This window comes from Pseudophryne corroboree, chromosome 10, assembly GCF_028390025.1.
Source record: "Pseudophryne corroboree isolate aPseCor3 chromosome 10, aPseCor3.hap2, whole genome shotgun sequence".
Taxonomy (NCBI): Eukaryota; Metazoa; Chordata; class Amphibia; order Anura; family Myobatrachidae; genus Pseudophryne; species Pseudophryne corroboree.
Window position 1 is genome coordinate 72,704,089 of NC_086453.1, and position 17,046 is coordinate 72,721,134.

General features: G+C 44.8%; 1 protein-coding gene across 2 annotated transcripts in view; it reads right to left on the reverse strand.

Annotated features, from left to right (window-relative positions):
- Positions 1-13,643: 13,643 nt before the first annotated feature.
- LOC134967029 (interferon-inducible GTPase 5-like) overlaps positions 13,644-17,046 on the reverse strand; it is a 39,754-nt gene continuing 36,351 nt past the window's right edge. For both annotated transcript variants that reach the window (XM_063944021.1, XM_063944020.1), the window contains exon 4: positions 13,644-15,010. In XM_063944021.1, the coding sequence (XP_063800091.1) occupies positions 13,774-15,010 (1,237 nt within the window). In that variant the 3' untranslated portion in view covers positions 13,644-13,773. The remainder of the gene's footprint in view (positions 15,011-17,046) is intronic.

The window sequence follows — 17,046 nt, forward strand, 5'->3', positions numbered from 1 at the left end:
TTTTATGATTATAAGAAAACTATATCACCATTCATCATAGGGGGTGCTGCCATAGACAATAAGTTACAGAACAACACAGGACAGAAAAAGATTGTCTCTTTGTTGGCGCACTCAAGGAAGAAGGAATGAATTTATTTACATATATTATGAATAACAAGTTTCATTAAAAGATAACTTTTATTAATATCATTTTAAAATGTTGCAATTGAGAAACATAAATGTGAAAAAATATGTGCAAATTTATGTGAGTTCAGTGAATTAATTCACAAATTTGAAGAGAAAGAAAAATGTATTTATATAAATAAATAAAAACTGTTACACAATGCCTGATTCTTTTGCTCAGTTAATTGAATGTTGATTTATGGATCGTGAAAAATACATCGTAACTGTATATGGATTATTTCTTCTTGTGTATCCTTTCAGTGGATAATTAAAGATGTAAATATTTAATTATATGTAATTATCATAATTCCGTCACATCTAGATTCCCCATTAATTTCATATGGTTTATTATACTAATAATGTAATCCACTAATTATACAGATTAGGTATTCCCCCTCACTAAATGTGGTGGATAACTGAGTCACGGTACAATATTTGAGGAGTGGGGTCTAGATGTAGTAACCACAGTTATAACCCTATATACAGTAATTTCTACCTCACGTATGGATGAAGGAGAATTCGAGTCATAGGTAATGGACCTATCTTATCCAATGTTGTGTGCACTTCAAGTTTATTGGGGAGCATTCATATCTCTACCAATAAATAAATACAATCCTAGACAACAGTTCATAATACTGGCTCTATGCCTAACAATACACAGCATCTATGTCTGAAATTTATTCATTAAACACTAGGTATATATTCAGACTGCAGGCTCTATAATTAACGGTGTTGCCAGATCGAGACCTAGTGACTGGAGCTGCAATGGATATAGGGCTTACACTAAGATCCCATTTAGATTATATCAAGGGAACATCCTGTATAATTATTACTTCCCATAATAGGCATATCTTATAACATATTACAACTTGCCAGCCAATTCATATAATATTACTGCTGGTCTATGGAAGTTCAAGAATTATCTGACTGACGCACCCTTTGTGATCATCACGGACAATAATCCATTGGTGCATTTGTCCTCCGCCTGTCTTGGAGCGTTAGAGCAGCGATGGATGGCACATCTTGCCAACTTTAGATATACAGTATCTTACCAAAGTGGCAAATCCAATGGAAATGCTGATGCTTTGTCTTGCCTCCCAACCATCGATGTCACAGAGGAGTAAAAGGATTGGTCTGAAGACATTGAGACCCCTGTTTTTAAGTCCTTACAGCAAAGGAAACCAATAGTTACTTCTGACCCTGTTACCGCTACTGCAGATCTCACCTCTGAAAATGCTTCGCCAAGTAGTCTTGGATTTGACTGGCAACAAGTACAGGTAGCAAGTCCTGTGTGACAAGACCTAATGGGCCTCATCCACAGCAAAGGTTGTCTAACTAAGTCCCAGAGAGCCACTACTGACCCGGAACTGATCAAACTGTTAAGCCACCGAGACCGAATCAGCCTACGACAGGGCCTTGTCATCCGCACCAGCCTTGATCCCGGCATCTCTCAAATTGTAGTACCCAGGCAGCAAGCTGACATGTTGCTTAATGCCTATCACAGCCAGTCAAGGCACTTTGGGACCCAGAAAATGGAGGCTACATCCGATATCGAGCTCTCACCAACTTGAACTTTTTGCTTTAGACCATGTGAAACTTGAGCATAGCTCCGCTGGGTTCCAGTATGCCCTGACCATCACCGATCACTACAGCAAATTCTTGGTGGTGGTACCAGCACGTGACTTGACAGCTGAACTGTTCCTCAAGCATTTCGCCCACCCCTACGGTTACCCTGACAAAGTTCTCACCGACCAAGGCTCTGCATTCGAGTCCCAGTTATTCCAAGAACTCTGTTCCCTCTATGGTTGTAAAAAGTTGCAGACTACTTTTAGCAATCCCCGTGTGTGCATATGCAGGAAAAACCTGAAATGAGGTCAGCTGAAGCCAGGTGAAAATTAAACAAGGCTTATTGTAACGAAAAACCAGTATGATGCTGGAATACAGAATGATTAAGTGAATACAGAAAATGGATCTTCGAGTTGCACGGAACAGGATGCAAATATTCCAAGATTATGACAATGGCTTGTTATTGGAACAGTGAGTATGATAATGCTTGATTACAGGTAAAGTCTAGGTTAATACAGAAAACGGATCTTAGAGTTACACGGAACAGGATGCAAATATTCCAAGATTATTGCAATGGCATGTTATTGGAACAGTGAGTATAATAATGCTTGAATACAGGTAAAGTCTAGGTTAATGACAGTGGTGAAGTGAAAATGAAAAAAATCCGGATTTAAACAAAGCAGAGGAAAATAATATACCAAAATCTAGTAACCAGGCAGGGGTGGTAACAGACTGCAGATAATAACTCAGGAATGCAGATATTGCTCCAGCAGGGCAAGAAGTCTTGAAACAAGGCGTAGGTAACACCACACTACAGGAAGTGTTTCCGAGATGCAGGTATGGCTGAAGCAGGACAGGATAACTGGAGAGAGCCTAGTCACAATCCACATGGAACCATAATGATCTGCACATGAATGCTAGTGAGCTGGACCTAAATAGCAGTGCAAGGTGTTGGCCTTAGCTGCTCACAATTGGGTAATAAACCTGCAGGGACAGAGTGTGCAACTGCAATTCAGACATCTGGCAGAAAGTGAGACCCCTAGAGACAGAAAGGAGACATAATGCAAAGCAACACAAAAATACACGGCTTATCACCCGCAGGGGATTGGCCTTTGCAAGAGAACCAACCAGACTGTAATTGGAATGCTCTGAAGTCTTTCAGCAGAGAAACATAACCACTAGCCTAACCTTCTTCCAGAACTGACTTACCTCTATAACAATACGGAGCACTGCTCCACGGGATTAACTCCATTCTACCAAATGTTTGGGAGACAGGGCAAACTCCCAAAAGACTAAGAGCTGGCACCAGTGGTGGATGAGCCTGACACCGTGCGGACTGACTGGGTGCAAGAACATCAGTACCGGATAGAAACGGCTCGGCAACTGGTGGAACAACGGATGGAAATGGTGCATCACCATTAGGAGAAAAACTACAATTTGGATGTCCAGCCAATGCCTCTCAAGATTGGAGATAAAGTTTGGAAAAGGAAAAATCACAGGTCCAGTGAATTAGATGCTATGTGGGAAGATATTCCTTACGTAATTGTCCGAGTTCCAGCTGATGGATATATACCTACCAAATCCAAAGACCCGATGGACATTTGAGTACTGTTCCTCGTGACCAAGTGAAGCTCTGCACCATTGAAATACTGGCAGTAGAGAAAGACTGACCTCTGACAGAGAGGCTGGGGACCCCAGGGGGCATTCCATTCCATGACCCCATAGAGCTCTTACTATTTATGGGTAGCATAACTCCAAGCTCCATAAAACCAGTGACCCCAAGACCCAGCTTAGAGGTATTCACCAAATGTGATGACATGCCTTGTATTGTACCTGAACCAGCCGAAGGGGCACTTACCCCAATTCCTAAAAGGCCAGAATGCAGTACAAGAGGTACATTATCTCTAAGGCACCGCAACTGAAAGTTTTGATACAGTATGTTTCCTCAACCGCTGTTCTGTATTTATGTATATAATGTAATAAGTATGTACTTACCTTGAGTGTATTGTTTATGCTCAATATTGCTCTGCCACATTTAAGACTTGAGTGTGTATTTGACGAAATGGTTTCTCAGAATGCTAGCCTTTGAAAATCTTGTGTGAGGACACGCATGTTTTTAGTGGATGAATATGTGACACTCTGACATGGATATCCTATTAACTTGGATTTATGGGGATATATGTGGCTATATACTGTAGGTACCATCACCCATATACTGGAGACAACCTGGGTGAGAAACCTAAATTTTCCCTAAAAGGAACCCTCACTTCTCACTAGCCGGCACAGTGCAGCTGAAAGGGTTAACAGCTTTCCCTTGCTTAGGTTGCTAGGCAACGCCAGCAACCAAAGGACAGCAACTTGTGGAGCACTAGGACCCAAGTGTAGACATGCAGAGCATGAGGAATCAAAGCTGCTGATTAGGTGGTGCAAAGCGGGAAGTGTAGGAGGCGGGGTTACCTTCTGAGATGATTGCTGAGGAGTCTCCTGAGGTGATCGGGAGAGAGAGATGCTGTGAGGGGTGGTGCTCTGAGGTAGCAGCATGGAGAGAGATGCTGCGCTGAGCTGATGCTGAGGAGACATGCTGTGGAGAGCGGAGTCGGCACTGAGGAGACCACTGTGAGAGTCGCCAGCCACTGCAGTGATACCATCCTGCCTAGTAGTGAGAGACGCTGCCGGGAAAGGTCTCAGGTGATAGAGCGGAGTGGGTGAGGCCACTAATAACAGGTACATATTCCCCATCCTGCTATCCAGATCAATCAGTTACCTCAGTGTTTGCCCACATACTAGCTGACCAGCATCATAGGTTATCAGCCAGCATAGTAAAAGACAGCCAGAGAGCAGTTACCCCAGATCGAGGAGGGGGTTCATTGAACTAACTGGCACATCTACATTCTGTCAGTAACTGAGTGCACATTGAGAGTGTTACAAACCAGTGTTGCTCTATTTGCACAAGTCAAGGAGACTGTTAACCCTCTAATCTGTCCAAGCAACCCAGTCCATTCACTGGGGATGAGGAACTGAGTATTAGAGAGAAAGAGAGAGAGACACTAAACTTGCGTAAGTTACCTCAGAGAGGAAGACGGTGCTTTTCCCTTTATTCTACTAGCTGCTTAACTAACTTCCAACCTGGCTGACTGTTCAGGGCACCTCTCCAGCTGAAAGTTACAGTGGTGGATTATTGTACCTGGTGGTTTATGCTTGCATAGACTTATAGTAGGAGTAACTTGCATACTATTCTTTGCCTACATGACTGAGGACTTGATCTTTGGCTACCACAAACTTATTAACTGCAAACCTTCCTTTCTGCATTTATGTCTGAACTCTGTAGAAATTGAACTGTGTAGTTGTAATTTTAAAGAATTTTAAAGAAATAGCTTGAGACTATGGGGGTAATTCTGAGTTCATCGCAGCAGCAAGTTTGTTAGCAATTGGGCAAAACCACGTGCACTGCAGGGGGGGCAGATATAACATTTGCAGAGAGAGTTAGATTTGGGTGGGTTATTTTGTTTCTGTGCAGGGTAAATACTGGTTGCTTTATTTTTACACTGAAATCTAACTCTCTCTGCACATGTTATATGTGCCCCTCCTGCAGTGCACATGGGCCCTCATTCCAAGTTGTTCGCTCGGTAATTGCGGAATGTTCGCACTGCGACTGCGCCAAGTAAATTTGCTATGAAGATTGGTATTTTAACAGAATGCTTTTGAACGGTTGAAGTTGGCACTAATGGATGCCCCACTAATGGATGCCCCACTTCTCGCCTATCCGGACTATGAGAAACCTTTCCAGGTCTATACGGATGGCAGCCACCATGGATTGGGAGATGTCCTCTCCCAAATACAAGACGGATGTGAGAGAGTCATAGTGTATGCCAGCCGAGGTCTAAGGAAGACCAAAAGAAACAGCGAAAACTATAGCATCTTTAAACTGGAGCTTCTTGCCCTCATCCGGGCCGTCACCAAAAAGTTCAAGAATTATCTGACTGACACACCCTTTGTGATCATCACGGACAATAATCCATTGGTGCATTTGTCCTCCGCCTGTCTTGGAGCGTTAGAGCAGCGATGGATGGCACATCTTGCCAACTTTAGATATACAGTATCTTACCAAAGTGGCAAATCCAATGGAAATGCTGATGCTTTGTCTTGCCTCCCAACCATCGATGTCACAGAGGAGTAAAAGGATTGGTCTGAAGACATTGAGACCCTTGTGTTTAAGTCCTTACAGCAAAGGAAACCAATAGTTACTTCTGACCCTGTTACCGCTACTGCAGATCTCACCTCTGAAAATGCTTCGCCAAGTAGTCTTGGATTTGACTGGCAACAAGTACAGGTAGCAAGTCCTGTGTGACAAGACCTAATGGGCCTCATCCACAGCAAAGGTTGTCTAACTAAGTCCCAGAGAGCCACTACTGACCCGGAACTGATCAAACTGTTAAGCCACCGAGACCGAATTAGCCTACGACAGGGCCTTGTCATCCGCACCAGCCTTGATCCCGACATCTCTCAAATTGTAGTACCCAGGCAGCAATCTGACATGTTGCTTAATGCCTATCACAGCCAGTCAAGGCACTTTGGGACCCAGAAAATGGAGGCTACATCCGATATCGAGCTCTCACCAACTTGAACTTTTTGCTTTAGACCATGTGAAACTTGAGCATAGCTCCGCTGGGTTCCAGTATGCCCTGACCATCACCGATCACTACAGCAAATTCTGGGTGGTGGTACCAGCACGTGACTTGACAGCTGAACTGTTCCTCAAGCATTTCGCCCACCCCTACGGTTACCCTGACAAAGTTCTCACCGACCAAGGCTCTGCATTCGAGTCCCAGTTATTGCAAGAACTCTGTTCCCTCTATGGTTGTAAAAAGTTGCAGACTACTTTTAGCAATCCCCGTGTGTGCATATGCAGGAAAAACCTGAAATGAGGTCAGCTGAAGCCAGGTGAAAATTAAACAAGGCTTATTGTAACGAAAAACCAGTATGATGCTGGAATACAGAATGATTAAGTGAATACAGAAAATGGATCTTCGAGTTGCACGGAACAGGATGCAAATATTCCAAGATTATGACAATGGCTTGTTATTGGAACAGTGAGTATGATAATGCTTGATTACAGGTAAAGTCTAGGTTAATACAGAAAACGGATCTTAGAGTTACACGGAACAGGATGCAAATATTCCAAGATTATTGCAATGGCATGTTATTGGAACAGTGAGTATGATAATGCTTGAATACAGGTAAAGTCTAGGTTAATGACAGTGGTGAAGTGAAAATGAAAAAAATCCGGATTTAAACAAAGCAGAGGAAAATAATATACCAAAATCTAGTAACCAGGCAGGGGTGGTAACAGACTGCAGATAATAACTCAGGAATGCAGATATTGCTCCAGCAGGGCAAGAAGTCTTGAAACAAGGCGTAGGTAACACCACACTACAGGAAGTGTTTCCGAGATGCAGGTATGGCTGAAGCAGGACAGGATAACTGGAGAGAGCCTAGTCACAATCCACATGGAACCATAATGATCTGCACATGAATGCTAGTGAGCTGGACCTAAATAGCAGTGCAAGGTGTTGGCCTTAGCTGCTCACAATTGGGTAATAAACCTGCAGGGACAGAGTGTGCAACTGCAATTCAGACATCTGGCAGAAAGTGAGACCCCTAGAGACAGAAGGGAGACATAATGCAAAGCAACACAAAAATACACGGCTTATCACCCGCAGGGGATTGGCCTTTGCAAGAGAACCAACCAGACTGTAATTGGAATGCTCTGAAGTCTTTCAGCAGAGAAACATAACCACTAGCCTAACCTTCTTCCAGAACTGACTTACCTCTATAACAATACGGAGCACTGCTCCACGGGATTAACTCCATTCTACCAAATGTTTGGGAGACAGGGCAAACTCCCAAAAGACTAAGAGCTGGCACCAGTGGTGGATGAGCCTGACACCGTGCGGACTGACTGGGTGCAAGAACATCAGTACCGGATAGAAACTGCTCGGCAACTGGTGGAACAACGGATGGAAATGGTGCATCGCCATCAGGAGAAAAACTACAATTTGGATGTCCAGCCAATGCCTCTCAAGATTGGAGATAAAGTTTGGAAAAGGAAAAATCACAGGTCCAGTGAATTAGATGCTATGTGGGAAGATATTCCTTACGTAATTGTCCGAGTTCCAGCTGATGGATATATACCTACCAAATCCAAAGACCCGATGGACATTTGAGTACTGTTCCTCGTGACCAAGTGAAGCTCTGCACCATTGAAATACTGGCAGTAGAGAAAGACTGACCTCTGACAGAGAGGCTGGGGACCCCAGGGGGCATTCCATTCCATGACCCCATAGAGCTCTTACTATTTATGGGTAGCATGACTCCAAGCTCCATAAAACCAGTGACCCCAAGACCCAACTTAGAGGTATTCACCGAATGTGATGACATGCCTTGTATTGTACCTGAACCAGCCGAAGGGGCACTTACCCCAATTCCTAAAAGGCCAGAATGCAGTACAAGAGGTACATTATCTCTAAGGCACCGCAACTGAAAGTTTTGATACAGTATGTTTCCTCAACCGCTGTTCTGTATATATGTATATAATGTAATAAGTATGTACTTACCTTGAGTGTATTGTTTATGGTCAATATTACTCTGCCACATTTAAGACTTGAGTGTGTATTTGACGAAATGGTTTCTCAGAATGCTAGCCTTTGAAAATCTTGTGTGAGGACACGCATGTTTTTAGTGGATGAATATGTGACACTCTGACATGGATATCCTATTAACTTGGATTTATGGGGATATATGTGGCTATATACTGTAGGTACCATCACCCATATACTGGAGACAACCTGGGTGAGAAACCTAAATTTTCCCTAAAAGGAACCCTCACTTCTCACTAGCCGGCACAGTGCAGCTGAAAGGGTTAACAGCTTTCCCTTGCTTAGGTTGCTAGGCAACGCCAGCAACCAAAGGACAGCAACTTGTGGAGCACTAGGACCCAAGTGTAGACATGCAGAGCAGGAGGAATCAAAGCTGCTGATTAGGTGGTGCAAAGCGGGAAGTGTAGGAGGCGGGGTTACCTTCTGAGATGATTGCTGAGGAGTCTCCTGAGGTGATCGGGAGAGAGAGATGCTGTGAGGGGTGGTGCTCTGAGGTAGCAGCATGGAGAGAGATGCTGTGCTGAGGTGATGCTGAGGAGACATGCTGTGGAGAGCGGAGTCGGCACTGAGGAGACCACTGTGAGAGTCGCCAGCCACTGCAGTGATACCATCCTGCCTAGTAGTGAGAGACGCTGCCGGGAAAGGTCTCAGGTGATAGAGCGGAGTGAGTGAGGCCGCTAATAACAGGTACATATTCCCCATCCTGCTATCCAGATCAATCAGTTACCTCAGTGTTTGCCCACATACTAGCTGACCAGCATCATAGGTTATCAGCCAGCATAGTAAAAGACAGCCAGAGAGCAGTTACCCCAGATCGAGGAGGGGGTTCATTGAACTAACTGGCACATCTACATTCTGTCAGTAACTGAGTGCACATTGAGAGTGTTACAAACCAGTGTTGCTCTATTTGCACAAGTCAAGGAGACAGTTAACCCTCTAATCTGTCCAAGCAACCCAGTCCATTCACAGGGGATGAGGAACTGAGTATTAGAGAGAAAGAGAGAGAGACACTAAACTTGCGTAAGTTACCTCAGAGAGGAAGACGGTGCTTTTCCCTTTATTCTACTAGCTGCTTAACTAACTTCCAACCTGGCTGACTGTTCAGGACACCTCTCCAGCTGAAAGTTACTGTGGTGGATTATTGTACCTGGTGGTTTATGCTTGCATAGACTTATAGTAGGAGTAACTTGCATACTATTCTTTGCCTACATGACTGAGGACTTGATCTTTGGCTACCACAAACTTATTAACTGCAAACCTTCCTTTCTGCATTTATGTCTGAACTCTGTAGAAATTGAACTGTGTAGTTGTAATTTTAAAGAATTTTAAAGAAATAGCTTGAGACTATGGGGGTAATTCTGAGTTCATCGCAGCAGCAAGTTTGTTAGCAATTGCAAAACCATGTGCAGTGCAGGTGGGGCAGATATAACATTTGCAGAGAGAGTTAGATTTGGGTGGGTTATTTTGTTTCTGTGCAGGGTAAATACTGGTTGCTTTATTTTTACACTGAAAGCTAACTCTCTCTGCACATGTTATATGTGCCCCTCCTGCAGTGCACATGGGCCCTCATTCCGAGTTGTTCGCTCGGTAATTGCGGAATGTTCGCACTGCGACTGCGCCAAGTAAATTTGCTATGAAGATTGGTATTTTACTCACGGCATTATGAGGTTTTTTCTTCGTTTCGCAATATTGCAAATCTTTCGTTCGCAATTTTGATAAGCTAAGATTCACTCCTAGTAGGCGGCGGCTTAGCATGTGCAATGCAGCTAAAAGCAGCTTGCGAGCGAACAACTCGGAATGAGGGCCACGGTTTTGCCGAACTGCTAACAAATTTGCTGCTGCGATCAACTCAGAATTAGGCCCTAGATTGCGTCACTTGCTACTACTTTTGCTAACTCTACATGTGAGACTCTAACCAGAGAACTCTTCACTGCCACCTGGTGGACACTTATAGGTATTGTAGAGTAACAATATTATAGATTTATAATGAACTGCATACGATAGTAATGTGATATTTTGCTGAAACTGTTCTTTGTTCTGGTACAATACTGTCTAGTGTATAATTGTTGTCATTGCTCCTGAAGTGCAAATACCATTTAATTTTAACATCTTAACACAGTTATATCCACAGTGGTGACCAGCCTCTTTACCAGTTGTTCCTGTATAATAAAATATATGTCACCGTCAGGGGTTAAAGTGAGCCGGAATGGGGCGGAACTGCGTTCCGTCAGTTCCACCAGGAGACGGAACGCAGTTCCGCCTCCCCCGGCTCACCTAACCCGATGTCCCGGGCGGCGCTGCAGGGAGATGCCGGGCGCCCGCTGAGATCGCGTTACCAGCGGGCGCCCGTCTCCCTCTCCGCAGCGGCAGCCGGAGGCAGGAGCTCAGTACTGAGCTCCTGCTTCCGGCTCTGTCAGTGCGCGCTATGGGAGAGACGTCATGACGTCTCTCCCATAGTGCCGAGGAGCGGGCGGCGAGAGAGGACTGCGGCGGGGGGAGCGGGGCTTAGTAAGTATGGTGCTCCCCACCCCTCCCTCCTATATGTGTACCACTAGCGGCGTGTCTACTGGGGGCTAGTTACTGGGGGGCTTTTACTACTGGGGGGCTTTACTACTGGGGCAAACTACTGGGGGGCTTTACTACTGGGGCAAACTACAGAGGGGCAAACTACTGGGGGGCTTTAGTACTGGGGCAAACTACTGGGGGGCTTTACTGCTGGGGCAAACTACAAGGGGAAAACTACTGGGGGCATTACTACAAGGGGGCAAGCTACAAAGGGGCAAACTACTGGCAGCATTACTACTGGGGGCTAAACTACAAGGGGGCATAATTACAGGAGCTAAACTACTGGGGGTATAACTACAAGGGGGAAAACTACTGGGGACATTACTAACTTTGGCAAACTACATGGGGGCTAAACAACTGGGGGCACAACTGCAGGGGGCATTACCACTGGGGGCTAAACTAAGGGGGGGGGGAGTAAATCGCTGGGGTCATAACTGCAGGGGCATTACCAGTATGGGCATGACTACTGGGGCTAAACTACAGGGGCTAAACGACTAGGGGCAATACTACACAGGGGCATTACCATTATGGGCATTACTGATGGGGTGCACAGCTAATGAGGGCATTGTAAAGGGGGCACTTCATAAGGGGCACTACTGTTGGGGGCATTGCATAAGGGGCACTACTACTGTGGGCATTGTATAAGGGGTGCTACAGCTGGGGGCATTACTGTATGGGCCAACAAAGAAGCTGTGTTCCCGGTCCGCCCTCCGTCGCTCCGCCCCTACCATCGCCGCCGCACTGGAAGCCCAGGTTCCAGACTCCCAGCTGCAGCGGATCTGGGACCAGGCCGGCTTTATTATCCCTGCCGCTGTATCGAGCTCCTGTGACCGCGGCGCTACTAGTTCAAATCTGTCGCTGATTGGCTGCCAGTCCGCAGCAGTTTTTAAATATTAGCGCCGTGGTCACAGGAGCTCGATGCGGCGGCAGGGATAATAAAGCCAGCCTGGTTCCAGATCCACTGCAGCCGCTCTCAGCCTCTTCTGCCGCCCCGCCCTCGGACCTCTGCGCACCCACAGCCTCCTCCTCCGCACTATCTCCGAGGCCCACAGCCTCCTCCACATCACGCCTACCACAGCCTACTCATCCACAGCACCGCTGACCACCGCCGCTGCTAAACAGGTAATCTAACCTGCTGCCTTTCTCTCTCCCTAGTCCCTACTGTATTCCCTTGCTGTCACTTTCCATGTCCCTGCTGTCACTTTCCATGTCCCTGTTGTCACTCTCCTTGTCACTCTGTCACTCTATAATGTGAATTTCGGCTCATACCGTGTGCTATAATGTGAATTTCGGCTCATACTGTGTGGTGTAATGTGAATTTCGGCTCATACCGTGTGCTATAATGTGAATTTCGGCTCATACCGTGTGCTATAATGTGAATTTCGGCTCATACTGTGTGGTGTAATGTGAATTTCGGCTCATACCGTGTGCTATAATGTGAATTTCGGCTCATACTGTGTGGTGTAATGTGAATTTCGGCTCATACCGTGTGGTGTAATGTGAATTTGGCTCATACTGTGTGGTGTAATATGAATGTGGCAAATACTGTGTGGTATAAATGTGAATTTCGGCTCATACTGCGAGGTATAATGTGAAAGGGGTCCTACTATTGTGGTGCATAATGTGTATAAGGGGTATATGGTGTGGTAAACTACACTGAAGGGCACGCCCCCATTTGTGTGGTCCCGCCCCTTTATCAGGAGTGCGCGCGCCTTCGGCGCGCACATAATTGCACCCTTCACTTTTCCATATCCCCACTTCAAAATGTCCACTTGGGTACTACTACTGTGGGCATTATTACTATTGTGTGACCACGCCCCTTTCTTTGAGACCACACACCCTTTTTGCTGCGCGCGCTTTCGGCGCGCGCACTACCTTTATTACATGGGCACCGTGGGGAGGGGGGTGAGTTCCACTACCTCTCTAGGACCACTTTAAGCACTGGTCACCATCCTAACAAGTGGTGACTATTGTATTGGGTCCTCTGGGGTTGGGGTTCCTCATCCAACTGCCTAGGATTCCAGTAGCGAGATCCGGTCCAAGAGGTGATCCCGGGTAAAAATACAGGTACGTCCACCAACCCTGGCACAAAACATCCTACTATTTCTTACCTGTTACATGTATATCTGTGTGCAACTGAGTTTGTATACAAACTACAAAGCACAATGGAACTTGGCGTGGTAAAAAGCCACGGCGGCTACAGTACATCGTAGTTCTTCGTATACAGATTCAGATACAGTCACAGACAGATATACAAGTGTCACATATCAAATTATTCAGGACTTTCTCATTAAGTGGTTTGTAGCATCTTTGATGCATTTTTGGGCACAAACATGAAAAAAAGAAGGTCATTAAAAAACACGTGTAGTGCAAGACTTGGAAATTACTGCAGCAATAGCGTATGAGGACACATCTGTATGTAGTGCACCTAAAATGGCTGCCTTGCCTGGTGCCTTTGTGGGCTTTATAAATAATCCTTGGAATTTATGACCAAAAATGGCTGACTTAGCTGTTGTATGTCCATGGTTTCTTTACTTTTTGCAAATCTTATATTCTGCTTATGTTCATGGTTCAGGCCTTCAGACAATCGGACCGGACCATCAGGCCATCAGCGTTTACCAAAATTGCCAGATGGCCAATCTGGATGTAGACCCAAGCATTGTACTCTTGTCCCTGGCAACCCTAAACGGTACTAGAAGAACTGCCGGGTTTTGCTCTACTAATGGAAGAATAGCACACAGGCCAGTAATTAAGTGCACAATCTGAGATGCAGTGCTAGAGATTTACTTTTTTTGTTTTTCAACTGTCTTAAGTTTATTTGTTTCTAAACACATGACTCTGCAGCCGTTACAAGGACTCTCTCTGCATCATCACAGGAATCATACAAAAATCCTTTTAGCATCCTATTAGTGGTAACATACGAGATCCCACCTGCAGCCAAAGAGCCAAACACCGGCATGTAGCTTACAAAATGCTCAGCCAACATGGCTGCTCCCATGGCTCCCTTAGTAAGCATTTTAATGACAATCTCCTTATTTATTTCACTTATCGCCTGCGGGGATTTAATAACTTTTTTCAAATCAGTAATACTTTTACCGCTTATCTTGGATAACCTGCAGAGAGAACTTTCATCCAGACCAAATGCTCTCTGGTATTCTCTCATAGTGTTGACTAAGATGGTGACATCACAAGTAATGGCCAGGCCTGGGATAGGTAGTGCGGCAACAGTGCAGGAGACGGCAGATTTTTTCCATAGCTGTTGCCTTAGTGCTTCTCTTTTTTTTCTTAGTACAGGCAGAGAAATATTTGGCAGAGAGAGCAGGAAGGCATGTCTCTTGTGCATCGTGAGGTCCTTCTCCAGAGTTTCTTGCAAGAGATGAAAGTCATACTTATAGTTCATTAGATCGAGAAGAAAGACCCTGGGGTTTTCAATACCTTCTTTAACAAAACCATTGATGCAATCTTTCCGGATCTCTTGCAGAATTTTCACTTCATTGTATTTTTTACGTCTTCTTTTTTTGGAAGCGTCCATGTCTACATCAATTTTTGATCGCACAAAGTAGAAATTCTTTTTCATGGCATGGATGGCCTGAGCCAGTTGGATGCTGCAAGCCCTGAAACGTTCAGATGCAACAATGACAAAAAAGTCATACCTGGCAAAATCAACACTTTGCAAATAATCTTCTGCCTTAAAATTGGGCGTTCCTATCCCGGGAAGGTCCCAGTACTTCACATTTTCATAATAGGGATGTGAGTAAGCAGTTGGCTCCATTGTGGTCTCTACGACCCCTGTTTTAGCTGCACCTTCATCTTCATCAGTCAGACCACGGAGAGCATTGACAAAAGTGGATTTTCCAGCACCTGACTCTCCCGTTACTGCAATGTTCAGCGGGACAGTTTCTAAATAGTCTAATGTGTTCTTTATGATTCCAACTGCTCTGGTAAGGTCTCCTTCTTCTATGGCAGACCTGATCTCCTGAACTTCATCTTCATCAATTTCATCCCACAAGTTATCAGGATCCATCTCTGCTGTGAGCAGTTCCTCCTGTACAAGTTCTGTACTGAGAAAAATAAAATAAACCAAACATTATTTTACATTAACACAATTATTCTTTGTAATCACCGTATTTGAATTCCTTAAACACTGTACAAAGCAACACTAATGTATACCGCAAGTATAAAGTCATTCCGTTTAACACGTCTTTGAAAAATGTATAAGTGGTTATATATATTGGGCTTTTTTCAGGTTTGTTAGCAAACCAAAAAAGTAAGCAGTTGGGCAAAACCATGTTACACCGCTGGCAGATGTAACATGTGCAGAGAGATTTAGATTTTTCTAGTCTTCTGGTTTACATTTAGAGGAATACCTTTGGTGTCAAATAAGATACTAAATTGTTAGACAAGTTTACTCTGCTCATCGCTGTCCAGGATTGTAATGGGAAAGTTAAACCATTCACCTTAAAATTATTTTCTTGAAGGGTCATTTTTAAAATGCAGAATATGTTGATGAGCAGCAGATTTAGTTTTATGCATGCGCACTGTATTACATACATGTTGCTTTTGGGAAGTGTGTACATTGAAACAATTTGCATGATCATTTATGGGATTGCTGTCCCAGATGGTCTTGCACATACTGTAAATATTGACCCCTCCCTGGTATCGCTTCGGTTGCGGCTCCTTTATACAACATTGCCATTTATCTCCTAAAATATTGCTTTATTTAAATACTCTAATGCCTGCTTTATTATTTCAATTGGATTGCTAAGGTTGCTTTTTCTATAGTGACCTGTAACGTCTTTGATTTAAAAACACCGTCATACGCATTAAATCGCATTATATTGGCCCTGCCCCCAGGCTCGTTCCTTAGGATCGGCCGCACGGGGCACCATGCTGCCAATGGTGCCGGCTGTCAGCCAATCTCCTTCCCTGTCTTCCTCTAACCAGTCTTTCACCACTACAATCTTTTTTTTAATGCATTGGCGAGATTGTGTTGCAAAACCTTCTACTGCTGCTCTGTACTATCAGTGCCTATGGGGGTCATTCCGAGTTGTTCGCTCGCAAGCTGCTTTTAGCAGCTTTGCACACGCTAAGCCGCCGCCTACTGGGAGTGAATCTTAGCTTATCAAAATTGTGATCGAAAGATTAGCAGAATTGCGAATAGACACTTCTTAGCAGTTTCTGAGTAGCTCCAGACTTACTCGGCATCTGCGATCAGTTCAGTCAGTTTCGTTCCTGGTTTGACGTCACAAACACACCCAGCGTTCGCCCAGACATTCCTCCGTTTCTCCAGCCACTCCTGCGTTTTTCCCAGAAACGGTAGCGTTTTTTCACACACACCCATAAAACGGCCTGTTTCCGCCCAGAAACACCCACTTCCTGTCAATCACATTACGATCACCAGAACGAAGAAAAAACCTCGTAATGCCGTGAGTAAAATACCTAACTGCATAGCAAATTTACTTGGCGCAGTCGCACTGTGGACATTGCGCATGCGCATTAGCGACTAATCTCTCCGTTGCGAAAAAAAAATAACGAGCGAACAACTCGGAATGACCCCCTATATTTGTTGTGTTACGTGTGCTGTCTGCAGCTCTGTTCTGTCAGATTAATTGCAGCTCTAGTCTGTCTGCAGAATTGCTGTAGCAGCACACCTGTTGGGAAATGCCTTGTTACTTTACTCCAGCATGTGGCTTCTTGTTCAAGTCAGGAGCCTGGTGGATGTGTAGCAGCACAGTTGCACTGAATTAGTAATTAAAGGGAGCTTGTCTGTACTGAACCATTGTCATTGGTTAGTGCTCCCTTTATATTCCCAGTCTGACCTTTCCTCCATGCTGGCCATAGAATTGGGTTGCTGCGTGAGCTTTTATTCCTCAGTATCAAGTCCCATTTCTGTTGGAACACTGCTTCTTAGCTATAGTTCTTTGGAATCCTTCTTTGTTTGTCCCTGATTTATGTGAGTCAGAGCTGGATTATCCTAGGGGTGACAAGGGCGGCCGTCCTGGGGCCCCCACACATTAGGGCCCCCCACAGACTGCTTTATAAATCAGAGCAGTCTCCCTCAGCAGCCGCTGAGGAGCTCCGTGTACAGAGTCTACAC